The sequence below is a fragment of the Oryctolagus cuniculus genome, chromosome 1, assembly GCF_051225735.1.
Source record: "Oryctolagus cuniculus isolate XC-2025 breed Fujian yellow rabbit chromosome 1, ASM5122573v1, whole genome shotgun sequence".
Lineage (NCBI taxonomy): Eukaryota > Metazoa > Chordata > Mammalia > Lagomorpha > Leporidae > Oryctolagus > Oryctolagus cuniculus.
Window position 1 is genome coordinate 74924157 of NC_142867.1, and position 20982 is coordinate 74945138.

The window sequence follows — 20982 nt, forward strand, 5'->3', positions numbered from 1 at the left end:
CAATGTCTACAATGAAGCCTGGGTACCGTCCATCTTCAGATTGCTATGCAACATGTATTGATAATGCATGAACACTAGGTGGCGTACATAATCCAAAATCCGTATAGGCAAGATTCAACCATGGAAACTATGAAGATTTCTGTTCAGGCATTTCGAATGCTAACATTAACGTAGTAAAGTTCAGAGAAAACAGAGTCCTCTGGTATGTGCCAGGCATGATTCTAAATGTGAAGGATACAAAATCACATATGATAGAGCTACTTTGAGGTGCTTCCTACATACAAGACAAAGACGGACATAGAGACACATAAGACTATCTCCAACAGTTTGTAGGGAAATACATTTAAAAGTGTGAATTTATTTTGGTACCCCCAATTTTTTTGTTACATTTTTCCATAATACATGGAAAATGCATACTATGAAAAATTATAGGTAAATTTCAAAATTATTTTTCAACAACATAAACTTATACTTTTAATTCAATTTTTCCTCAAACCATAGATGAAAGAAGACTTTGAAGAGATGTTTCTCAGCTCTAGGATGACAGACCAAATTCCTGGCATGGACCTCACCCTGTTTTTCCCATGTTTAACATCCTTCCAGAGCTCTGCAAGATGAGTGGGCAGAGCCTGCCGTCCATGCAGACTGACTGCAAGACATTTCACACTGTATGCTTTAGAGGGTGGGTGTAAGGCAGAGGTAATGGGGGGAGGGAGGGAGGGAGAGAGAGAAAATGTGTAGTGGAAAGAAACAGTCAATAAATATTTGAATAAAGAAAAGGAAATAGAGCAAGAAAAGAAAAACATAAAGGGAGGAGGTAAAGAGGCGGACAGAGGGTAGGTGTGATGAGTGCTGAATAGTATAGTATAGTGCCCATGGTTAAAAACACTATATGGCATATCCAAAAATTTACTAAGAAGAAAGGTCTTATATAAGTGTTCCTATCATACATATACAGAATAATAAAGGATAACAGAAAAAAAAACCTCTTGTAGCTAATTGGTTTGTATAGATCAAATACTGGGGTGATAGTTTCACAGATTTATACTTAATGCCAAACTCACCAGTTTTATAAATTAAATATGTACAGCTTTCTCTATGTCAATCATATGTCAATAAAGTGGTCTTCAGCATTGTTTTTAAAAATTCTTACTAAACAATGAGCACTTTACATATCGTTGTTAGTAATTCTTGAGCTTAGGCAACTGTGCTGCTGCCACTCTTTTATCATCATGAAGCTGTGTATAGCATTATTTTATCTATCTTTTTACACAGTTATATGTACCATGCATTATAAAAGAACTATAATATTTGGAGTATGATCATGAGTTTTGGGGACAAATCTGTATTTTCATAAAATAAGTAATATATAATTTTTAAAAGGCATGGTTTTCAATGTTCTATTGGCTGCAAATACATATCAAGAAATCTAAAACAAAAAACTAGCATCTTTTAAAAAAATTTGGTTAAGCTTACCATTCAGTTTTTATTTTTTTAAGACTTAATTAATTTATTTGAGAGGTAGAGTTAGAGAGACAGACAGAGAGAAAGGTCTTCCATTCACTACTTCACTCCCTAGATGGTTGCAATGGCTGGTGTTGAGCTATCTGAAGCAAGGATTCAGGAGCCTTTTCCAGGTCTCCCACATGGGTGCAGGGGCCCAAGCACTTGGGCCATCTTCTGCTTTCCCAGTCCATAGTAGAGAGCTGAATCAGGAGAGGAGCAGCCAGGACATGAACTGGCACCCATATGGGATGCCAGCACTGCAGGCGGAGGCTTAGCCCACTGAGCCACAGCACCGGCTCCAACATGAGCCCTTTCACCTTTAAGCATTAAGCAGCAGAACACATATATTGCTTCAAGAACATGAAGCCATACGTTCTCATCCATTTTTCCTTTGTAATTAAGGTGCTTCTGGTGTCATAATTGAATGTGACTTTTTCACAGATGGTATCACAAATGGAGAGAATGAAAATTAAAGATAATTACTCACCGAAAGAATCTGATCTCCTCTCTGAAGCTCCCCACTCAGGTCTGCTGGTCCACCAGCCAGGATGAAAGATACAAAAATACCTTCTCCATCTTCCCCACCCACAATGTTGAAGCCCAGGCCAGTGGAACCTTTGTGCAGGACCACCTTCCGGGGCTCTCTGTAGAAGCAAAAGGAGAACACAGTTTACAAGGTGATCCACTCAAGATTTCTGTTGCCTTTACTTTTATTGGGATATATGATGCAAGCAATTCACTACCTATGAAAATGGCTCCACAAGGCAAGATGCATTTGCACATCAAGAAAGAAGCTATGGTTAGGGGCAGTTGTCTTAATTCTTCACAGTAACCAAAATGTGCAAAATAATTTCTTAATCCCAAAACATTTTGCTGACATCCATTCTTGCACTAACCACCACTGTAGTACACAGTAGGATAGATATATCCAAAAGGAGGCATAAATTTGTAGAGACAAGAGTCTAGATTGAATGAGCTAAATCATGAAAGATCTTATATGTCAACCTGTGGATTTGTTGTTAGATTGTTAATTTTCTCTGCAGGCAAAGAAGAATCATTGGTAGATTCTGAGGCATTAAGCATGTTAACACCACTTTGGGAAGATGAACAAGTGATTACATGTAGAGTGGGTAGAGAGGGAGGTGCAGTTATGACAGATTAGAAAAATTATTTATGATATTATTCCAGTAACCCAGGTGAGAGGAACTGAGAGCCTGCCCAAATGTGATACCTAAGAGAAAGGACAACTTGAAAGAGGGTATTTGGAAGAAGAAGCAGTGCACCCAGAGACTGAGTCAGAGACTGACTCAGGCATTGCAGAAGAAGAAAACATCAACGCTATTGACAAAAGGAAAGGGAAATGAAAAGCAGGGTCATGAGGAGCTAAGAATGATGTTGACATGCTCAGTTTCAGGTAATGCTGGGATATACATGTAAATCTGCTCTGAACAAACTGAAGATAAAGGATGGGAATCTGTGTCCTCAGTGAGGACCATGAATTCAGATTTGGGAATCATCAACAGAAAGCTAAGATATCAAATACTCAGCGAACAGTTCACAGTTTGGGCAGCAGCCAGAAAGTTGGGGAATTACAGAATTATGAGGGGTTTTCAGGGGCACTATTTCAATTTTTGATATCATTAGTTTCAAAAACGGGTTCTGCAAGCCTTAGGTTTGACCAGGATGTCTTTTGTATTTCTCTCCCAAGCGTTTCATTCCAAATCACTGAAGTTTCTCTTCTGTTTTCCTGCTTTTAATGATGAAAGAATGGAAAAGAGCCACCTAATACATTTTTATATTAAATTACTCCACAAAGAGTTTGTTATTCACTATCTAATTTTAATGTACAAAGCAGCAGATTATATCTACACTTAGCTTTACCATGAGCTAAAGTGTGAAATGCACATCATAGCTTGGAATGTGATATGTTACACGGTGATGCATTAAGTTAGAGTTAAATTGACATAGAGCTAATTCATTTTCTTTTGCAAATACATTGTAATACACACTACTGTGCCTGGAACTCCTTCAAGTGCTTAGAATGTTTGCAAACTAAACAAATAACCTGCCTGTGTGGGATTACATTTTAATGAAGGTAGCTCACTAAGATAGGTGCAATAAAAATATCATTATATGTATGCTATAGGGCAATAAGAATTGTGGAACAAAGAAAAAGCAGAATAGTATAAGAGGGATAGGTGGTGGTAGGGATACCCTCATGTGTCTGTCTACATATGGAAGGTACTTCAAAAATGGAATTAAAAGATAAATTTATTCTAGTGCAAAAAAAAAACTTTGAAATGCATGCACTTTTTCATAATATGCATTTTTGATGACTTTTGAAGTCCTTTTGCAAATATTTATGTGTGTATATAATAGGCATACATGTGTACCTATATTCATATGCCAATTCCTTATAAGTGTCTGCTAATTACACACACTCATACACACATACACATGGTCTCAAAATTTCACAGAAAATGCCAATTATAAAAAATTGTGTACAGACTTTCTTTAAAAAAAGAAAATTTTACTTAAAAGGCAGAATGACAGAGAGAGGGAGAGATAAAAAGAGATACATTACATCCACAGGTTCATTCCCTTAATATCTGCAATAGCACACAGTTAGGCAAGGTCAAAGTCGGAAGTCAGGAACTCCATCTGAGTATCCTAAGTGGGTGGCAGGAACCCAAGTACTTTGCCATCATCCTGCTGCTTCCCAGGTATAATAGCAGGAAACTAGATTGGAAGCATGGAGTAACCAGGACTTGAATTAGTACTACAATTTGGGATGTAGGAACCCCAAGCAACAGCTTAACCAGCTGTGCCATGATACTTGTCCCTATGTATAAATTCCAAAATCTTCTTGAACTAAAATAATACTTTTTGAAGTACCCTCATTCATCTCTCTCTCTGCCCCTCTGTCCCTCTCTCTGTGCATGTACGTGTGTTGTATAAATTGTCTCATGTAATTATGGAATCTGGTAAGTTCTAGGATCTGCAATGGCAAACTGGAGACCTAGGAGAGCCAATGGTATAGTCCTATGCTGAGTCTGGATCAAAAGTCAGATTTTTGTACCAGCTTGAATACAGGAAGAATAGGAAAATTCTTCTAATAAAGAATAACTTTTTTGTTCTATTCAGGCCTTCAGTGGATTTGGGTGGGTCCTGCTCCACCCCTCCAAACCCCGTACATTGGAGACAGGAATTTTCTTTATTCAATCTATTCAATCAAATGTCATTTTCATTCAGAATCACCTTCATAGATTCAACCAGAATAATATTTAACCAAACATCTGGTGCCCCATGGTTCAGTCAAGTTGACACATAATATCAGCCATTAACAAGTACTGAGGGACCCATTTTCTTGCTGACCATCAGTTGAAAGCCTCTCTCAGCTTCCAAAGTCACTCACATTCCTTACCACGTGCTTCCCAATCATCAAGGCAACAATGGCACACTGAATTATTTTTACATTTAGAATGTATCCAATTTCCTCTTCTGTAACTAGTTAAATTTAACTCTGATTTTCAAGGATTTATGTGATTTGGCTGCATCTGCCTAGATAATCTCCATATTTTAAGATCAACTGATTAGTAGCCTTAATTACAGTTGGAAAATTCTTTTGTAAGATAACTATGGTAATAGCACCAGGAGGAGATGTCAAGTGGGCATCTTATGAATTGCCTACAGCAATCAGAGAGGCAATAGGGGTAAATCCTTTAGAGCCATGTAGACTATTTTAAAAACATTGACTCTGACAGAAATGGGGAGACTCTGAGAATGACTTGATCTGATTTATATTTTTAAATGATTACCTTTGGTATAAAATATACTCTAGAAGCAGAGGTTGAAGAAGTGAGACCAGTTGGGCAATTATTTCTATATACAAGTCACAATAGTGACTTGAACCAGGATGATATTACAGGAAAGTAGTGAGCAGTGAATACATTTCTAGCCTATTTTGTTTCTCTGTTCAGACTGGGAAATGTTTGTTTCTGTCTTTAGATCCACTGACTATTCTGTCATACTGAGCCTATTCACTGAGTTATTTTGATTTCACTTATTGCATTTTTCAGCTTTAATATTTCCATTGGTTCTTCATTATATTTTCCATTTCTTTGCTGAGTTCTTCCTTCCTTCCTTCCTTCCTTCCTTCCTTCCTTCCTTCCTTCCTTCCTTCCTCCCTCCCTCCCTCCCTCCCTCCCTCCCTTCCTTCCTTCCTTCCTTCCCCCCTTCTCCCTTTCTCTCCTCTCCTATCATTGTTTCAATGTGTTTACATTTGCCCTTGAAAACATAATGGCTGCTTTAACATCCTTGTAAGAAAATTCAAATATTTATGTCATCTCAGCATTGGCACCTATTAATTGTTTTTTTTTCTTATTCAAATTAACATTTTCTTGGTTCTTGACATGACAACCAATATTCTATTGCTTCTTGAAAAATTTGGGTATTATGTTGTGAGATGCTGGATCCTAGGCAACCTTACTTTTGCTTTGCAGGTAATCATTCTGTTTGAGAACAGCATGTAGATCCAGGTGAGATGGATATTTAGCTTCCCACTTGAACCTGGTGATACAAGGAAAGCAGAGAACATCATCTAATTGCAGCTGGGTGAGCAAAAGGGTTCGACTCTCCACTTAGCTCTGTGCCACCAGGAAAGTGAGGAAGTGAAATTTCCACTCATTCTGTCTCATTGCCCCTGAGACAGAGTAGAAGTTTAGCTCCCCTTTGGACCATTGACACCAATAGGGGAAGAGAAAATGGGGTTTTGACTAGCCTGACTTGAAATATCTTATACTGACTGCTGGCCTTTGGAGTAGAAGTTCAAGTCTCTACTGGGTCCCTGTTGATACTATCATGACAGATGGAGTAGTTTGCTAAATAGTAATACTGTCTTCTTCTCCTTAACCTCATGGCTACTGTGCAGGAGTGGAAGATCAGCTCCCCTTTGGAAAGTGGAGTATAAATTAGGAGCAGGACACACCACTGTGGTCTGACTTACTTGCTGCCAGATGAGAGTGGAAGTTTAGCTTCCATTCTGCCTACTGACACCAGCTCAGTGGAAGAAGTAGATGTTGGTCCTTTTCACAAGTGCCTCTTTTGGCTGCTTCTAGTAGAACAAGAAGTGGAGCACAGCCCAACAGAAATCACAGGGGTGACAGAATAGTGCACATACATGCACCTGGGAAGTTCTAAGCTTTAGATCTCTCAAGAAAAAAAGAGAGTCCAGGGAATTCAACAGAGCCATTTATTTACTAGCTAATCTGTCATCTTCAGTCTAACTTTTGTAGTCTTCCTACATGTTTGTTTTATTATGTTTAAAGTATTTGTTTAAATAGGAGATAGGATTAGAGAGCAATAGGAATACTCTATTTTATCTGGAACCAGAGGTTTGGGTTCTGCATCCATTTTGAAGATGGTGGCCAACAAAATTTTGGATAAGAAAATTATTACAGAAATCTTCTTCCACTCATGTAGTCACACACATTCTTAGTGCTTCCAACAATATTCAAGCTATATACAATCAACATAGATAGAGGAAAGGGTGCTATTAGGGCTATCATTTGTCTATGTGCCATATACTCTGCTTGTTACTTTATATGCACCACTGCATTTATTTCTCAAAACAACCCAGTGAAGAATGTATAGTGATGTCTGTAACTACTTTAAAACAGATTCTAAAAGTGAGAAATGGATTATGATGATATGCAAAGATATGCTGCAAGTATAGGAAAATCTAATAGTGCAATCTAGGCAGTAAATAAGTATACAGATGCTCATTATAAAACTCTAAAATGTTCCATAAATCTGAAAAGTTAATAACAAAATACAGAGAAAAATAAACAACCTGATGAAGAAGAAATTATGTGAAAAGCTTTTAGACTAGTGAAACAAGACTGCTTGTCCATGTTTTTAACTGAGTTTAGTAAGTAGCAAAGGCAGGATCAGGACACAAGTTTTCTGACTCAAAATCTCATCCTAGAACATGACATATTCCAGAGATTGCAAACTAGTAAACTAAAGGCTGAATCTGATCCGAAGTATTTACAAATGTTCCCATTAGTCGCTTATGCTTAAATTAAGAAAACTTTCCTAGAATATGGATTTATGGCTTCACATGAAAAAATAAGACATTCTATCAACACTGGCTCTCAGTCTTGTTACATAACAACAACTGATTATAGTAACTGTCTTTATAAAGGGAATTCCAGCTCCAGTTTGCCTCTTCCTCTTCTTTCTGAGACAACAGCAAGCTGTTGCACCACATTTGCCCTTCTGGCAAAGGTAAGAGGAAAGAGAACTGTTTTTTATATTCATGCTTCTATCAAAAATGGAAAAATGAAAGCCTTATGGAGATGATCTTGTATTTTAATTTAACAAAAATGAGAGGACATGAGTCCTATGAAAGTAATTTTTAATATGCAACAAGAATGCAGCTTTGAAGGTCACTATAAAACATCATTTCTCATTACTTATTTCATCTATCTGGGGGCATTTTGTTAGCCACCCCTCACCCTTTGACATACTGCTTCTGGTCTACAAGGATGCAAAACATGTAATATTTAAGTGACAGCCTATTTTATTTATTTTACCTGGACTCCATTTATTTCAAGCTATCTGAACAAATCTTCCAAACAATTTGGAATTTTTGCAACTCATGAGATCTGAATGCCTTTTTAAAAATAGAATTTTATATAATAGTGAATCATGCTATTTATTTTAATAATGAGGAGAAATTACAAAGAAATAAGTCTATAAAATAGTATGCAAATAAAAGTCCTAAAATAATTTAAATGATTTATTTTTCTAATATAAGCTTTTTATACTAATAATCCTTTTAGTTGAAGTATAGATTTGAAGGCATTTTTGTATATATTTTTCCTGTTAGAGGATCAAAATCCTGTGTAGGATTGAAAATCTTATTTTACTGAGGCTTAGATATATCAACTTGTATACATTCACACAGTAAATTTCAAATCTATTGTCTTAACTATGAGTTAAATGTTTTGTGTGTAGATGGAGAGAGAAGTTAAAGAATGGAAGTTTTTTAAAAGCTTTATTAAAACATATAAGATCTAGATAAGGACCTGAATTTTAAAAAGGAATTTCAACAATATTATAGAATATTGCTTCCAGAATTATTCACACTTGTGGACTCACTTTAACAGCCCTTAGCTCCTACCACTTGAGCCACATGGTTCAATATTTCACCCTGTGCTGCCTTGTACTGTTTTTTCTCTGGATGTCATAGTATCTACCCATCTACCTCCTCCAATTCAGGCTTTGACTCTAAGTATAGTTTTCTAATATGAACCTTCCTTGATTCTAATCTCAATATTCCAAATACATCTTCCCTACAAAAATGCACATCCCTGCTTAAATGTTTCAAACCACTCTTGGAGCTGGTGTTGTGGTGCAATGGGTTATGCCACTGCCTTCAATGCTCACATCCAATATGGGATTGCTGGTGAATCCCATCTACTCTGCTTCCAATCCAGCTCTCTGCTAATTCATGGAGGGAAAACAGCAGAGGAAGGCCCAAGTACTTAGGCCCCTGCTACCTGTGGGGGAGACTTGGATGGAATTTTAAGTTCCCAGCTTCACCTGACCTAGTAGGGAGTGAATCAGTAGATGGAAGATATTCTCTCTCTCTCTCCTTCTCTCTCTCTTTCTCTCTCACACACACACACTCCCTCTCTTTTTCCCTCTCCCTCTTCCTATCCTTTTACTTCCTGCTCCACTTTTTATATTGGATTGGTTTATTTGTCTCCCTCTTCAGCTATGACAATAAACTTGAAGGTAGGGACCATGCCATTTCCTTTTGTCTCTGATACCTGGTACACAGTTGGTGCTCACTGTCTGCTAATTTTAGCTTTCATATTAGATTTTAATTTTGAAACTAAAGAAGATGGAATCTGGTTATTTGTAACATCAGTATTTTTCAAGTTATCTATATATAAAATATATTTTATTCATCCATTCAACCTTTAAATAAACACATCTGTAGAGTACCTCCATTGTATTAGATGCCATGAATACAAAGATTAAAGAGCCTATGGTGGCAGGAGCCACTTGTAAACTAAACAGATGTCAAAACTCTGGAATTATACAAGTTCCATGACAGAAACATGTGAGCAATGAGATAAAGTATCCAACAGTAAGGGCTGATCAGATTAGAATGATTTTATACTTTTACTGTCATCACACAGATGAAATATACTATTTTAATTTATAATATTTTATTTTGCTCTTAATGTGATTTAAAAAGCTTTTACAATTATGAAATCTTTGGATACTAAACAGTTGGAGAAACAACAGTCTGACCTGCTCCCAGCTGTGTCAGGTCAGCAACAGCAGCATCCTGTTTAGTTGGAGTCTCAGAGGATGCTGGAAGCAAGCCGGGATGTTTTCAGGAGAGGGGAGGAGGAAGTTATGGGATATCTTTCCCTCCTTTTGTAATTTACCTTAAGAAGGGTCAGAATTCAAAAAGGAAAATGAATACTTAAAACTGAAGGCTTTCTCACACCATTAGTGGGCTTGGGTCTGTGAAGTCACTTCAGTCAAGTCCCAAAACAGCCATGATGAGAGGCTATGAGGCATAAAAATGTTTCTAGTCTTCTTTGTACAATACATATTTGACCATGCCATTGTGTTGTTCAGTTTCCAGAGATCCGTATGCCCTCAGCAAAGTCTGAACTTGCAAAGATGACATTGAAATCTTCCTATCATTTGATCATCACCTGCCTCTCCAATACTCAACTTCACTGTGTCCTTTGCAGTCCACACTCCTGCCATACAAAGTTGCCAACTATAGTCCCTCACAGCAGGTTGTCACATGCCTCATTAGCTTTCTGCAGGCTGTTCTCTTTGGCTAGAATGATGCCATCTCCTGCTAGTCTCATCTATGTAATGAACTTCCACTTGGCCATCAAGATTGAGGCCAGGTGCCATCTCTGTCTCTCTTATTTTTTGAAACCACACTGTATTTTCATTGCTCAAACCACTGTACTTGTCTTTACTGTTTTGACATGATTTTGTTTACCCATGCATTTACACTGAAATTCTACTGTATGCTACTAAAGGATAAAATGAACTTCAGGTCTTTTAAAGCTTTTTTTTTTTTGTACAGATTGAACATATAAGAAATGCACACACAAATGTGCTTCATGAATAAAAAAATAAGTGAAGGATGGGCAGAAGTTATATGGAATTCTCACTACATCTCTAGAGCTCTGTGGGAACTCAGGTATGCTCCCTGCAGGTCAGGCCCCTTGCTTGGGTAATGCAGATGACAATGCCTTACGGGGAAACAGTAAAATTCATATAGAAGTATTATCTGAAAGCATCTAGAAAATTGAAAAAGTGTTAGAGAAAAGCAAAGAATACATTGAAATTTTATTTCTCCTCATTTGTTAGATTAGGTATTCTTAAAACCCCTCATTATAAAGCAGTTAAAAATTCTAAGTAGGGTACAGATAAAATGCTTTTTAAAAATATTCATTTTTTAAATGAATACAAATTTCATAAGTACAACTTTAGGAATATAGTTATTCTTCCAATCTTTCTGCTGGGGTCTCACTCACAAGAGATCCTTTATGTAGAATTTTTTTTTTTTTTTTTTTTTTTTTTTTTTTTTTACCACAGTGTTTTGGTTTTCTATGTCTGAAATGTTCTCATGGGCTTTTCAGCCAGACTAGGAAGACTTAAGGGCTGATTCTGAGGTCAGAATCACTTAAAGTGATTGTCATTCTATGAGTCTGCTGTGTGGACTTCTTCCCATGTTGGAACATTCACTCCTTTTTAATCCTATCTATTATTATTACCAGACACTTGATCATATTTATATGAACACTTAATCCTATCTATATGCTCACTTTAACATTTAATATGATCACTTTAACAATTAAGATGGCATTTTTACCACCCAGCTTAATGGGATTTGGGGTTCCATGGCCAAGTTTTAAATTGTATCCTTAGAAGTAAGTCCATAGGAATGTATGTAGAACTATACAGCTTTAAAGTTAAAAACTTCCTCCTCTCTGTCTTATTCCTTGACCAAGCTAGCAAATCAGAGAAATCTTCAAAAAAAAAAAATGAAATAGAATTTCAAATTCAGAGAAGAAAGGACAAGATAGGAGCAGGCTAAAGAGCAAAGAGCTAATGTTTCAGGGTCTAGACTTCAGGGTTTATGGAAGATAGGATTGTAGGGGTATAGAATTGGTGTTAGATCACCAACTGAGTGATTTACTGAGCAAAATTAGGTTCCTGAAAAGCTACACCCTATACAAACAAATCAAACAGAATATATTAGCTTTCCAGTGATGCTATGGATACATATTTACCCTGACTTTGGCTCAAAGCAGAATAAAGAGTCTGAGGGAATTAATCAAGGCATGTTTGAAGGTACAAGCCACAGTTTAGGAACAGAATTCATGAAACTGAAGACCTTGGGATAAGAAAGGAGAGCATCTGCCTGGGTGGTAGGAAGAAGAACTTGCCAATGTGTTTCCAGCATTGTGAGGCAGTGGCGCCATTCATACTGCTCTTGTTGGTCAGGGTATTGCTGGTTGGAGTAACACATGAAATTGGTTCATCTGGTTGTCCCAACTCACTGACAGTACCCATTAAGGTGGTCTGGCTGGCTGATTTCTCTCTCAGAGTTCAGGTTCACTAAGCCATGCTCATATTAAAATATGGTTCCCCATAGTGTTTTTCCTAATTAGAGCAATGTGCTAATTGGCACATTTGGATATCTTGAAAAGTTAGATATTCCAGTGAAAAATAATTACAGTATATGAGCTTGATGAATCTATGATATATTGACAAGAATTGAGTTTCAGTGCATGTATCCCAAAGGCCCAGATCCAGTAGAACAATAACCAAATAAAGGACTTTAGCCCCTGAAGTCATGCATGAGGAGCCAGCTAGTCTACCTGAGCACTCTTCATTTCTTTATAAATGCAACTGTGTTCATAAATACTGTTATTAAGGAAAGGAGGTGTGATAGCAGATCAAGGAGATGTTTTGGCAAAATGGGAAGACATTTATTATTAATATAGTTGTGGAGGGTGGACCATAACATAGGTAATCACTTGGAGGTCAATTACAGAAACTTCAAATTTGCTGGTTGACTATGACTCAAGTCTTCTGCTCAGATGAACTAGCTTCTCAAAAGACTGTAGCACAATACTTCATATTCAAACAATTAGTTAAAGCGGCCAGATAAGCAGTCAAATTGATAAAGGGATTTTGCTGAACAGTTGGTGTGAATACATGATGTTAAAGTAACGTATATTGGGGCCGGCACTGTGGCGCAGTGGGTTAAAGCCCTGGTCTGCGGTGCTGGTATCCCATATGGGCGCTGGTTCGAGTCCTGGCTGCTCCACTTCTGATCCAGCTCTCTGCTGTGGCCTGGGAAAGTAGTGGAAGATGGCCCAAGTCCTTGGGCCCCTGCACCAATGTGGGAAACCTGGAAGAAGCTCCTGATTCCTGGCTCTGGATCAGCATAGCTCCGGCCATTGCGGCCATTTGGGGAGCAAACCAGTGGATGAAAGACCTCTCTCTCTCTCTGCCTCTGCCTTGCTGTAATTCTGCCTTTCAAATAAATAAATAAATCTTTAAAAAAATGCACATGAAATTGGCCATTCAGGGGAAGATCTATGCTCCAGAATTTATATGGAAGAGGATAGGAAGACTTCAGCAAAGTAGCACCATGCACGTATCGAATAGGTACTAAGTAGATTGTGGTTGGCACTGTGCAGGATAAAAGAATTATCATATGGGGATGGTATCTGTACTAGGACACTGGAAACGTTATAGGCATTAGACCTAGAAAAAATATACTTGGATCATAGTCCTATCAATTAATAGTGTGTAGTCTTGAAGGTTTTGGATGTCTTACTTTTAGAATGTGAACAGTAATATCTATTTTATGCTATTGTGAGGAGGATAAATTGAAAATAATTCAATTACTAGGATCACATGATAAGTGCTCAGTAAATTCTAACATACTTCTTTTCTTCTCTAGGGAATTATGACCTTTAGAAAGCAAATAGGCATACATAAAATAATGAGAGATCTGTGTGTCAAAGAAAAAAGATCAAGTAATGGAAAAAGTAAAATCTGAGCTGTTAAGAGATGAGTGGAAATTAGACATTGGAAAGGGAAGTAGGTATTTTCAGTAGAGTAGACGGCATGAGCACATGGCCAGAAAGGGAGCATATCCAAGATGGGTTTGGAGAATACTGAGTATTCTAGTGTGAATAGAGGGCAGCAGTAGCATCAAGTAAAACTAGAATACGGAGGCAAATTAGGAAGGAACCAGGATGCCCAGCTGAGGAATTCAGGTTTTGTACTTAGAGAATGTGGAGACATGGAATGTTTCTGTAATCAAGGGGAACTCCATGGATGTAGCAGTTTTTATTTGTAAGCATGAAGTGTTTATTTTAAGCTGTATTGTTTCTACAACCTCTCAAATTTGCCTCATGAAAGCGTACCTAAACATTCAAAAATTACTCTTTAGGAACTCTGTTTCAAAATAAAAGGCTTTATATGAAGAGCTGTAACATAAAGCCTTGGGTTTAACTGCTAAAATCTAGTCTGCATACTTCATAAAACTCTCTTTTTTGTTCTTTTCTCTGAAGAAAATTTTGGAGTTAATGATACATCTGATATTGTACATACAATATCTGGTAAAAGGAATATGATAAACTAGTTTTCTTTCCACAAACATAAATCAACTATAGATTAGTGCCAATCAGTTTGATTTTGAAATATTTGGAATTTTTGATATATTCATTTAGCAAATAGGATAATCTAGAAAGCATGACTTGTCTCAATTTGCGGTTGCCTAAATTTCTCAAAAAGATAAAAGAAAGCTAAATTTTGTTCTCACATGTTTATAATTTTCATAATCATACCTTCTAATCACCATTTCTTTTCCAAAAGAAAAGAAAATAGATTATTCCTCCTTTTCTCTTGTATATTTCTTTGGCCAGAAACATTCCGATTATGTTACTTATATTATTCATTATGACAAGTGTTTATTTCTGCTTCCTGTTTGTTTTTTTAAAGATTGATTTATTTATTTGAAAGCCAGAGTTACAGAGAGAGATGAAGAGACAGACAGAGATCTTTCATCTGTTGGTTCACTCCCCCGATGGGCACAACAGCTGGAGTTGGGTCAGGCCAAACCCAGGAGCCAGGAACTTTTTCCAGGTCTCCTCCGTGAGTGGCAGGGGCCTAACCACTTGGGTCATCTGCTGCTTTTTCCCAGGCCATCAATAGGGAGCCAGATTGGAAGTGGAGCAGCCAGGACATGAATGAGCATCCATATGGGATGCTGGCATTGCAGGCGGTGGCTTTATCCACTATGCCACAATGCCAGGTCCCTTTTTTGATTTTTAAAAGAGCAGTTAATTATAAAATGAAAAATGCTAGCAATTTTGTTATTTTAGAGTTATTTTATAGTTGTGCCATTTATCTCAAACTTTCATGATTGATGAAACATGAAAGTTGGTTATAATAGGATTAAAGAGAGAAATGCTGCAAACACTCCATAAAGGCAAAGTATGTTTTTTGAAAGAGTTTTTCTGCTAATATCTCACTAAAAAGGCCTTCCAATCCTTTCTCCCTCTCCATGCCTTCAGGAACTCCTAGAACCCGAATGTTGGGTTTTTTAATAGTATCCTGAAGATTCCCGACAATATTTTTTAGATGTTTATTGCAGCTCAATTCACAATAGCTAAGAACTGGAACCAACCTAAATGCCCATCAACAGTAGACTGGATAAAGAAATTATGGGACATGTACTCTATAGAATACTATACAGCAGTCAAAAACAATGAAACCCGGTCATTTGCAACAGGATGGAGGAATTAAGCCAGTCCCTTTGGGACAAATATCATATGTTCTCCCTGATCAGTGACAACTAACTGAGCACCAAAAAGAAACCTGTTAAAGTGAAATGAACACTATGAGAAATGGTGACTTGATCAGCCCTCACCCTGACTGTTGATGAACAACTTAATACGTTATCCCTCTTAGTATTTTTTTGTTTGTTCTACTTAATACTTTTGGTTGAATACTGTAATCAATACACATTCTTAAGTATTGAAACTTAACTGAAAAGTGATTGCTGTTAAATATGAGTGGGAATAAGAGAGGGAAGAGATGTGCAATTCAGGACATGCTCAAGCTGACTTACCTCAAACGGTAGAGTTAGAAACATACCAGGGGATTCCAATTCAATCCCATCAAGGTGGCATGTACCAATGCCATCTCACTAGTCCCAGTGATCAATTTCTGTTCACAACTGATCATAATGATAGGACTAAGAGCCAAAGGGAGCACATAAACAAGACTAGTGTCTTCAAATACTAGCTGATAGAATAAAAAAGGGAGAGAACGAACCAGCATGGGAAGCGAGATACACAGCAGACCCATAGAATGGCAGATGTCCTAAACAGCACTCTGGCCTCCGAATCAGCCCTTAAGGCATTCAGATCTGGCTGAAAAGCCCATGAGAGTATTTCAGGCATGAAAGCCAAAACACTTTGGCAAAAACAAAAAACAAAAAACAAAAAAACAAAAAAACAAACAAACCTAAATGAAAGATCTCTGTGAGTGAGATCCCAGTGGAAAGAATGGGTCACCCAAGAAGGATGTACCTTTCTCTGAAGGGAGGAGAAAACTTCCACTTTGACTATGACCCTGTTGGAATAAGATTGAAGTCGGCAAACTCAATAGGCTTCCATAGCCTTGGCAGCTCATGACAAGAGCCTAGGGTGATTACTGACGCCATAAACAAGAGTGTCAATTTGTTAAGTCAACAACAGGAGTCACTGTGCACTTACTCCTCATGTAGGATCTCTGTCCTTAATGTGCTATACATTGGGATTTAATGCTATAACTAGTACTCAAACAGTATTTTTCACTTTGTGTTTCTATGTGGGTGCTAACTGTTGAAATCTTTACTTAATGTATGCTAAACTGATCTTCTGTATATAAAGAGAATCAAAAATGAATCTTGATGTGAATGGAAGGGGAGAGGGAGTGGGAGAGGGGAGGGTTGCGGGTGGGAGGGAAGTTATGGGGGGGAAGCCATTGTAATCCATAAGCTGTACTTTGGAAATTTATATTCATTAAATAAAAGTTAAAAAAAAAAGGAGAGAATGATCCTACATGGGAAGCAGGATACACAGCAGACTCATAGAATGGCAGGTGTCCTAAATAGCACTCTGGCCTCTGAATCAGCTCTAAGGCATTCGGATCTGGTTAAAAACCCGTAAGAGTTTCTCAGGAATGGAAAGGCAAGATACTGTGGCAAGAAAAGTGACCTAAATGAAAGATCTCTGTAAGTTAGATCCCAGCGGAAAGAACAGGCCATCAAAGAAGGAGGTACCTTTTTCTGAAGGAAGGCGAGAACTTCCACTTTGATTATGGCCTTGACTGAATAAGGTCAGAGTTTGTGAACTCAAGAGGCTTCCAGAGAGAAAGAGGAAGATGGTGGAATGGGGAGGGAGCACACTGAAGGTCTGGGAAGGGAAGGTTCAAAGAGGGGTGAGAATTTGTAGTTTTGGGGAATGAGAAGCTCTTCCTGAAACTGGGGAGACAGGGTGGACCCGCGAGGAGGACACGGACGCCTGAGGTGCAGGACACCAGTAGGAGTGTGTACGCACCAGCACTGGAAGCCGAGGTGAGACGGGGTGCTAGCCCAGCACCGTGGCAACAGCCGCCGCTGCCCCTCCCCCAACCCACCCTGGGACAGACACTGAGACACACATGACTGAGTGGGGAGGAAATAGAAAATGGAACAGAGTGAGTGGCACCTGTCGAAAGAAAGTGCGATTCAGGGGTACTAATTGAAAGACTGAGTAAGCCAGTATCTCTTGGTGCCTCCTCGGAGCTGCAGTGGGCGGGAAGCAGCCATTTTGTCTGTTTACATTCGGGCTTAAAGGAGAACTGTCTTTGCCTCGACACTAACCTTCGGAGGCAGAGCCCAAAGGTGGAGTGGAGTGACAGGACACTTCTTGCGCAGGGGTGGGCATCGAGGGAGGGCAGCTCAAAGCCCTGACGCCAGTCTACTCAAGTTACAAGAGAAAAAAAAAAACTGAATAGCGCCTGCGGGAAAAGGGCAGGATCCAGAACTGAGGGATCAACAGGAGCCACCCAACCCATAATCAGAGCTGCAGCGGGCAGAGAGCAGCCATCCTGTCTATTTACGTTCGGGCTGTGTAGAGCAGCCTGCTTACACTGGATATTGGTACAGACTCACAGCAGCCTATAGCAGAGGGAAATCAACCTGGAAACCACCCAGACAGAATGCCAAAAAACAAAACAAAAACCCACAATAAGAATATAGAAGAACATATAAACTTGCCAATGGAGCATGCTAAACCAACCATAACAGAGGCTGAAGAAGAAGAAGTTGAAACCATGCCAGAAAAAGAATTCAGAAAATTAATAATCAGAATACTTAGAAATAATGAGAAACAGTGTCAAGAGCTGAATGAAAAACAAGCCCAAGGATTAGAGATCCTAAATAGAAGCCAGAATGAAATACTAGAACTGAAAAACTCAATTGACCATATTAAAAACACCGTGGAATCCCTCAGAAATCGACAGATGAAATAGAAGACCAAATATCAGAATTCGAAGACAAACTTCCAGAAATAATACAGTCAGTTCAAACGCAGGAAGAAGAAATTAAAAAATTAAAAAATACAGTTGGAGACCTACAAGATTCAATCAAATGGTGTAATGTTCGAATAATAGGAGTCCCTGAGGGGGTGGAAAGAGAGAATGGATTGGAAGGTATCTTCAATGAAATAGTATCAAAAAACTTCAAACAAAGGCAGTGGATAACAACACACAAATACAACAGATAGCCAGGACTCTGAACAGAGTAGACCAGAAGAGAAATTCACCACGACACATTGTGGCAACACTCAACTCAGTGACACACAAAGAACAAATCCTAAAATGTGCCAGAGAAAAGCGACAAATCACATTTGGGTAAGTCAATCAGACTCACCCCAGACTTCTCATTGCAAACACTACAGGCAAGGAGACAATGGCATGATATATTTCAAGTTTTAAAAGACAAACAATGCCAACCTAGAATACTATACCCTGCAAAGCTATCATTTATGAATGAAGGGGAAATAAAGATCTTCCACGACAAACAGAAACTGAAAGAATTTGTATCCATGCGTCCAACCCTACAACACTTGCTCAAAGACGTGCTGCACACAGAAATACAAAAACAAGAACTTCACTACAAAAAAAAGCGAATGTAGAGTAATCCACAAAGTTCAAAATACATAAACAGCTCGTTTCAGGAAACATGAATGGGAAAAGACAGTACTTAACAGTAATTACACTGAATGTGAATGGTCTTAATTTCACTACAAAGAGACATAGACTAGCTGATTGGATCAAGAAAGAGAATCCATCTATATGCTGCCTTCAGGAGACACACCTTATCAGCAAAGATGCACGCAGACTGAAAGTGAAAGGATGGAAAAAGATACTCCAAGCTAACGGAAATCAAAAAAGAGCTGGTGTGGCCATCCTAATATCAGACAAAATAGACTTTAACATAAAAACTATTAAAAGAGACAGAGAAGGGCACTATATAATGATTAAAGGATCTATCCAACAGGAAGACATTACTGTTATAAATGTATACGCACCTAATTTCAGGGCGTCTGGCTACCTGAAAGAATAACTAAAGGATTTAAAGGGAGATATAGACTCAAATACAATAGTAACAGGGGACTTCAACACCCCACTCTCACCAATGGACAGATCAAGCAGACAGAAATTCAACAAGGAAACAACTGAGCTAATTGACGCCATAGACCAAATAGACCTAATAGATATCTTCAGAACCTTCCACCCCACAGACACAGAGTTCACGTATTTCTCCCCAGTACATGGAACATTCTCTAGGATTGACCATATGCTAGGCCATAAAGGGAGCCTCAACAAATTCAAAAAAATTGAAACTATACCATGCAGCTTCTCAGACCATAGCGCAGTGAACCTCGAAATCAACAACCCAAGAATCTCTACACCATATGCAAATATATGGAGAATGGACAACATGATCCTAAATGAACAGTGGGTCATCAAAGAAATTAAAAGAGAAATCAAAAGATTTCTAGAAACAAATGAAAATGATAACACAACCTATCAAAACCTGTGGGACACAGCAAAAGCAGTGCTAAGAGGAAAGTTTATAGCAATTGGTGCCTATATCAAGAAGCTGGAAAGGAACCAAACAAATGAACTCTCCATGCACCTCAAGGATCTAGAAAAACAGCAGCAAATCAAGCCCAAATCCAGAAGGAGGAAAGAAATAGTAAAGATCAGAGAAGAAATAAACAGAATTGAAACAAAAAAAAAATACAAAAGATCAACAAAACCAGGAGCTGGTTCTTTGAAAAAATAAACAAAATTGACACACCATTGGCCCAACTAACCAAAAAAAGGAGAGAGAAGACCCAAATCTGTAAAATCAAAGATAGTAATGGAAATGTAACAACAGACACAACAGAAATAAAAAGAATCACCAGAAACTACTACAAAGAGATGTATGCTAACAAATTGGGGAACCTGGAAGAAATGCATAGATTCCTGGACAAATACAACCTTCCTAAACTGAGCCGTGAAGATATAGAAAATCTAAACAGACCCATAGCCATGGAAGAAATTGAATCAGTAATAAACACACTACCGAAAAAGAAGAGCCCAGGACTGGATGGCTTCACTGCCGAATTTTACCAGACATTTAGAGAACAACTAACCCCAGTTCTTCTCAAATTATTCAAAACAATTGAAAGAGAGGGAATCCTTCCAAATTCTTTCTATGAAGCCAATATCACCTTAATTTCTAAGCCCGGAAAAGACACAACAGAGAAAGAAAACTACAGACCTATCTCCCTGATGAACATAGATGCAAAAATACTCAACAAAATTCTGGCAAACCGAATACAACTACACATCAGAAAGATGATTCACCCAGAACAATTGGGATTTATCCCTGGTATGCAGGGATGGTTCAATATTTGAAAGTCAATCAATGTAATACATCACATTAATAAATTGAGAAACAAAAATCATATGGTTATCTCAATAGATGCAGAGAAAGCTTTTGACAAAATGCAACACCCTTTCATGATGAAAACCCTAAGCAAATTGGGGTTAGAAGGAACATTCCTCAACACAATTAAGGCAGTCTATGATAAACCAATGGCCAGAATCATACTGAATGGGGAAAAGTTGGAGGCATTTCCATTGAAAACTGGCACCAGACAGGGATGCCCACTCTCACCATTGCTATTCAATATAGTCCTAGAAGTGTTAGCCAGAGCCATCAGGCAAGAAAAAGAAATTAAAGGGATACAAATGGGAAAGGAGGAAGTTAAACTATATTTGCAGATGACATGATACTATATATAGGGGACC

At 38.1% G+C, this 20982-nt stretch overlaps 1 protein-coding gene across 22 annotated transcripts in view; it reads right to left on the bottom strand.

Moving 5' to 3' along the window:
- DLG2 (discs large MAGUK scaffold protein 2) overlaps positions 1 to 20982 on the bottom strand; it is a 2253656-nt gene that overhangs the window by 405999 nt on the left and 1826675 nt on the right. For all 22 annotated transcript variants that reach the window (XM_051821188.3, XM_089332011.1, XM_051821160.3 and 19 more), the window contains one exon: positions 1994 to 2150. In XM_051821188.3, coding sequence (XP_051677148.1) covers positions 1994 to 2150 — 157 coding nt within the window. The remainder of the gene's footprint in view (positions 1 to 1993; positions 2151 to 20982) is intronic.